This window comes from Triticum dicoccoides, chromosome 2A (genome assembly GCF_002162155.2).
Source record: "Triticum dicoccoides isolate Atlit2015 ecotype Zavitan chromosome 2A, WEW_v2.0, whole genome shotgun sequence".
NCBI lineage: Eukaryota > Viridiplantae > Streptophyta > Magnoliopsida > Poales > Poaceae > Triticum > Triticum dicoccoides.
Window position 1 is genome coordinate 170,026,455 of NC_041382.1, and position 6,351 is coordinate 170,032,805.

At 48.1% G+C, this 6,351-nt stretch overlaps 1 protein-coding gene across 1 annotated transcript; it reads right to left on the reverse strand.

Moving 5' to 3' along the window:
* Positions 1 to 1,076: 1,076 nt before the first annotated feature.
* On the reverse strand, positions 1,077 to 2,130 carry LOC119359212 (zinc finger protein AZF1-like). The gene has a single exon (XM_037625506.1). The coding sequence runs from the start codon at positions 2,055 to 2,057 to the stop codon at positions 1,395 to 1,397; it is 663 nt and encodes a 220-aa protein (XP_037481403.1). The 5' UTR covers positions 2,058 to 2,130; the 3' UTR covers positions 1,077 to 1,394.
* Between the last annotated feature and the right edge of the window lie 4,221 nt (positions 2,131 to 6,351).

The following is a 6,351-nucleotide window of genomic DNA, read 5'->3' on the forward strand; positions in this document are numbered from 1 at the left end:
CACGCGTCCGGTGGATGCCGCCGCGTTGGCCTGTCTTCTAGAGCCGGGGCATGCATCCCATGGCATGGCTCCGCCTCGACAACGACACCCCGGCCGATCCCGGTCACGCACGCACGTACTCCGTCTCATTTCTGAGGCTGGGCAGACACGACACCCGGGACGCTCGACGTGACCTCTCTGCTTCGCTATTCTTAGTACTGCTACTTAACAATTGTATCGTTGCTTAGTTAGTTGATCAACCTTTTGCTTGATCCATATCCAAAGCTGTCAGCAAGGAGGTAAGCACACGCACACACATGTCTGAAACCGCACACACACAGCTTGCGCTGTTAATTAAGTAAAGCTGGAGTGCCAAGTCCTGGTCATAGGTCGTAATTAGCATGCATATTATGCATTGCACTGAGGCGTCATTCAACAACAAGCTAAGACGGATGGGAGCTGGAAGAGAGAATGTTCCAGGTTGCTACATACAAGTGCATGCATCATGGCCACTACGGCACTATACCCTCGACCACCCTCCCATGTGGGAATTAGTCATGAACTTAATGGAAACTAACTATGGCTTTCACAAGGCCAACATGTTTTCCCAATTGAACCCTAGTTGACTTTTGCTCTGTTTTTTTTTTTAAATTGCGACGAGACTTCGGTTCTGTTCTATCTAAAACAAAATTCTTTGTTTTTTTTTGAACATAACAAAATTCTTTGTTGATGAAACTGAAGCAAGCGTAATTGAGTGTTGATGATGGTTACATGTCGAAACAATTAAGGTGGGGCTGGACGGTTGATTACGGCCGTCGTCTGTAACCTCCCTATGTTTGAGAGGTCAAAGCAGCATCCATATGTCCCTGTCCATGTATGCACGCCCTATTTTAACAGCCAGCCGCGTGTAGCTTTTGGATTAGTTTGAATTGCTTGCTTGCAGTGTTAGTGAGGACATCCCACGGCCGCTGATGAAATAGTGAAAAGCGGCCAGCAAAGATAAGTTCTTTTTCCGTGATCTAGCTGTAAGTAGTAATTTTCTTTCAAGCGTTTCACTGTCACACCAAGATATTTCGATACGAAGTTGAAAAAGGAAGGAAGAAAAGTTTCTATATGGTTTTGATCACAGGCTTACAAAGCAAGTCCTATCCCATTCCCAGCCAGCCGCCGGATTCTTTATCCAACGGCCGGAGTAAAAAACATGGACAGGTAAGCAAATTTGGTATGCCATTACCAGCTAGCCACGCCAGCGCTGAGCGCTAAGCGCTTACCATATCAACGCCGCAATTCCAATCCGGGGCCAGAACGAATTGAACCAACCAAATGACAATCGAAACCTAGAGAGGAATTTCCTCCTAAAACCATCAATCAAAAACCTAAATCCCGCGCCGCCGCCGCCACTGATCAGTGATCGATCAGATTGCTAGTAGCATCAGCCTCGCCCTCTTGGCCTCCGGGGGCGGGCTCTCGGCCTCGTCCCCGGCCACCCCCGACGCCGGCAGGTTCAGGTCGAAGTCCCTCAGCAGCGCCGCCGCCTTCGCCTTGGCGGCCTCCTTGTCCTTGCCGGTCCCGGCGCCCGCGGCGCCGCCCTCGTAGTGCAGGCGCTTGTGCCCTCCCAGCGCCTGCCCGGACGGGAACGTGCGGTGGCAGAGCGAGCACTGGTGCACCTTGGCCTCCACGGGGGCGCCGCCGGACGCCTCGTCGCCGCCCGCCGACGCAGCTGGCGGCGTGGGCGGCTTCCGGTGGCTCGTCTTGTGGCCGCCCAGCGCTTGGTAGGACGCGTAGACCTTGCCGCACACGGAGCACTCGTACCCCTGCGCCTTGGTCGGCGCCGCTCCCACGCCCTTGACGCCGCCGAAGCCGCCGTCCTCGACCTCGCCGCGGACGCCGCGCGACAGCATGAGGAGGGAGAGCGCCAGGTACTCCTCCTCGGACTCGGCGGCGCCGCCAGAGCTGGCGCTGCCGCTGCCGCCGCCGCCACGGGGCCTGGAGCGACGCCCTCCCCGAGCCCACGAGTCCATCGGCGGCGGGGACGGCGGCGGCACGGGCGACTTCCGGGACACGTCGTCGGGCGACATGGCTGGCGGAGATCGGCCCCGACGCAGGGTTGACCGGAGCAAGGGGGAGGTGGACAAGTAGGAGAGTGGTGGGTGTGCGGGGGCGATTGATAGGGGAGGCGTGGGTTGGGGCTGCCATATATAGTGCCGATGGGGAAGTGAGGGTAGTGCGGCTGCGGACTGCGGGGTGTGGCACTGTGCTCTCCTCCAGTGGTTACGCGATGGCGGGGCGGCGGGCCGGGGCGCACGTATGCGACCGCGAGGCCGTGCGTATGCGCCTGTGTCTGACTTGGTGATCAAGCCATGATCGTGTGGATGGGTGATCTGACGGTCGGGGTGTCGTTGGGTTCGGCGATGGCGCGATCTGGGCCCTTCGTGAGGGACACGCGGTGCGTTTGTTACCACGGATAAATCTTTGTCAACGTACTTGGTCTTTGTGTGAAACGTACGTACGTATACCCCTGCAAAAATGCCAAACAAGTATCTTGTATTTTTAGTCTAATACTATGTGTATTATAATGACCGAATGATAAATTAGCATTTTTTATGATTATACTTGGCATTTTTGTTGTGAGCGAGAAGATTGGCATCCTCTCTAGTCAACATGTAGGTCCGCCACCGCTGCTTTCGGGATAATATGCGTGCATTGATGGAGGACAAATCTAAATCTTTGCATTTAAGATTATAGATCCATGCACGCCAGTGGCGGATCCAGGAATTTAAAATTGGGTGTTCAAAAAAAATTCACCCTAACAGAGGAGCTAATTCGTTCACAGCAATACAAATTGTTCAGTAGCAACAACATCTGTATCAATAAAAGCAGAATCAAGCAACTGAAAGACAACAGATGAGTCAATTCTGGATCGGCCTTAACAGAGGAGCCAATTCGTTCACAACAACAGCAATACAGATTAAGGAAATTACAAAATAGATAAGAAAATTACAACTCGACCATACGCTTTGTCATGGCTTGAAAGCAAGAAATGACAACATCATCCTTCACTTCAAAAAAGAATTCCCTCTCAATAAATGTAACCAAGCAATCATTCAAGAGTTGATTCCCCATTTTATTCTGTAGCTTGTTTTTCACATAAGTCATTGAAGAGAACACTCTCTCAACACTAGCTGTTGCTACTGGTAGGATTAGAACCAATTTGAGAAGCTTGTAAACAAGGTTATAAGTGACACTCTTGTTTGTCTCGACAAGCATAATAGAAAGGTCGACTATGTTTTTGACCTTTCTAAACCTCTCATCTCTACGCATATCAGTAATGAAGTGTGTAAGTTGATAAGGAATATGCATCAGATCTTCCTCCGTGAAATCCAAAGGATAAAGATGCGCAAGCTTAACCAAGTTTTCCTTATGATAAGCAGCAAAAGATCTACGTATCCGTATTGCCAAGCTTGCCTTCCACGCCAAGGAAAGTCCCATCCGGACACGGGACGAAGTCTTCAATCTTGTATCTTCATAATCCAATAGTCCGGCTGTCCGGAGACCCCCTAATCCAGAACTCCCTCAGTAGCCCCTGAACCAGGCTTCAATGACAATGAGTCCGGCGCGCAGATTTGTCTTCGGCATTGCAAGGCGGGTTCCTCCTCCGAATACTCCATAGAAGATTTTGAACACAAGGATAGTGTCCGGCTCTGCAAAACAAGTTCCACATACCACCGTAGAGAGAATAATATTTTCACAAATCTAATCTGCTGACATGTTTTGACAGCATGACATCATGTCATGGCCCGGTCTTTATTCGAACCGTTTTTCTCAACCAGCACTGCACATATCACGAGGCGGTTTTCCTGACACGTCTTGTCAAAGCAGAGATCGTGTCCCCCTTATTACGGGATTCTCATCAATACGGGCGTGGGTAACCCAATCGTGCCTGTTGGTATGACTCCTCGATTTTAGGCAAGTACCAAACGGCCACGAGGAGGACGCTTGATATTCACCCTCTCTATAAAGAGGCCAAGGCCTGTCCTTTTTTCCCTCTCGCGCTCAATCGAATCCTTCCCCCGCGTCGAGCTCCAACACCCAAGGCTCAGGTCAAGCACTTCGGACCTTCAACCATGTCCGGATCCAACCTCCAAGGTCGGTGGATGCCTTCCTATGCCATAGAGGAGGACATCAAGAAGCTGAGAGAGGCCAGGTATCTGACCGCCCAAGTTGTCATTTCTTAAAGTTTGGGGCTGCGATGCTTATGTGAAAAAACTTCAACCTGATAAGCTCGAATCCAAATAGGAGAAATGTGTGTTCATAGGATACCCAAAGGAGACTATTAGGTACACCTTCTATCACAGATCCGAAGGCAAGATATTCGTTGCTAAGAATGGATCCTTTCTAGAGAAGGAGTTTCTCTCGAAAGAAGTGAGTGGGAGGAAAGTATAACTGGATGAGGTAATTGTACTTTCCCCTTATTGGAAAGTAGTTCATCACAGAAATCAGTTCCAGTGATTCCTACACCAATTAGTGAGGAAGCTAATGATGATGATCATGAAACTTCTGATCAAGTTACTACCGAACCTAATAGGTCAACCAGAGTAAGATCCGCCCCAGAGTGGTACGGTAATCATGTTCTGGAGGTCATGTTACTTGACCATGACGAACCACGAACTATGAGGAAGCGATGATGAGCCCAGATTCTGCAAAATGGATCAGTCAAAGAAAGGGTTCTTGCCTGTGTTACAAGGTGTGAAGTTGAGTCATACTCAATGCCTGACCATTGCAGAAGATAGAGAGGAAATGAAAGTCATTCCCTATGCCTCAGCCACAGGTTCTATCATGTATGCAATGCTGTGTACCAGACCTGATGTGTGCCTTGCTATTAGTTTAGTAGGGAGGTACCAAAGTAATCTAGGAGTGGATCACTGGACAGTGGTCAAGAACATCCTGGAATACCTGAAAAGGACTAACGATATGTCTCTCGTTTATGGAGGTGACAAAGAGCTCGTCGTAAATAGTTACATCGACGCAAGCTTTGACACTGATCTGAATGACTCTAAGTCACAAACCGGATACGTATTTATATTGAATGGTGGAGCTGTCAGTTGGTGCAGTTCTAAGCAAAGCGTCGTGGCGGGATCTATGTGTGAAGCGGAGTACATAGCTGCTTTGGAAGCAGCAAATGAAGGAGTCTGGATGAAGGAGTTCATATCTGATCTAGGTGTAATACCTAGTGCATCGGGTCCAATGAAAATCTTTTGTGACAATACTGGTGCAATTGCCTTGGCAAAGGATCCAAATTTCGCAAGAGAATCAAGCACATCAAGAGATACTTCAATTCCATCCGTGATCAAGTCAAGGAGGGAGACATAGAGATTTGCAAGATACATACAGATCTGAATGTTGCAGACCCGTTGACTAAGCCTCTCTCACGGGCAAAACATGATCAGCACCAAGACTCCATGGGTGTTAGAATCATTACTATGTAATCTAGATTATTGACTCTAGTGCAAGTGGGAGCCTAAAGGAAATATGCCCTAGAGGCAATAATAAATTTGTTATTTATATTTCCTTATATCATGATAAATGTTTATTATTCATGCTAGAATAGAATTATCTGGAAACTTAGTACATGTGTGGATACATAGAAAAACAGAGTGTCCCTAGTATGCCTCTACTTGACTAGCTCGTTAATCAAAGATGGTTCAGTTTCCTAGCCATAGACATGTGTTGTCATTTGATGAACGAGATCACATCATTAGAGAATGATGTGATGGACAAGACCTATTCGTTAGCTTAGCATAATGATCGTTTACTTTTTCTGCTATTGCTTTCTTCATGACTTATACAAGTTCCTCAGACTATGAGATTATGCAACTCCCGAATACCGGAGGAACAACTTGTGTGCTATCAAACGTCACAACGTAACTAGGTGATTATAAATATGCTCTACAGGTGTCTGCGAAGGTGTTTGTTGAGTTGGCATAGATTGAGATTAGGATTTGTCACTCTGTGTATCGGAGAGGTATCTCTGGGCCCTCTCGGTAATGCACATCACTATGAGCCTTGCAAGCAATGTGACTAATGAGTTAGTCACGAGATGATGCATTATGGAACGAGTGAAGAGACTTGCCGGTGACGAGATTGAACTAGGTATGATGATACCGACGATCGAATCTTGGGCAAGTAACATACCGATGACAAAGGGAACAACATATGTTGTCATGCGGTTTGACCCATAAAGATCTTAATAGAATATGTAGGAACCAATATGAGCATCCAGGTTCCGCTATTGGTTATTGAACGAAGATGTGTCTCGGTCAGGTCTATATAGTTCTTGAACCCGTAGGGTCCTCACGCTTAACGTTCGATGAC

What these genes read in the sequence shown, in the direction of transcription:
- LOC119359212 (XM_037625506.1), bottom strand. Translation starts at nt 2,057, where the DNA reads ATGTCGCCCGACGACGTGTCCCGGAAGTCGCCCGTGCCGCCGCCGTCC.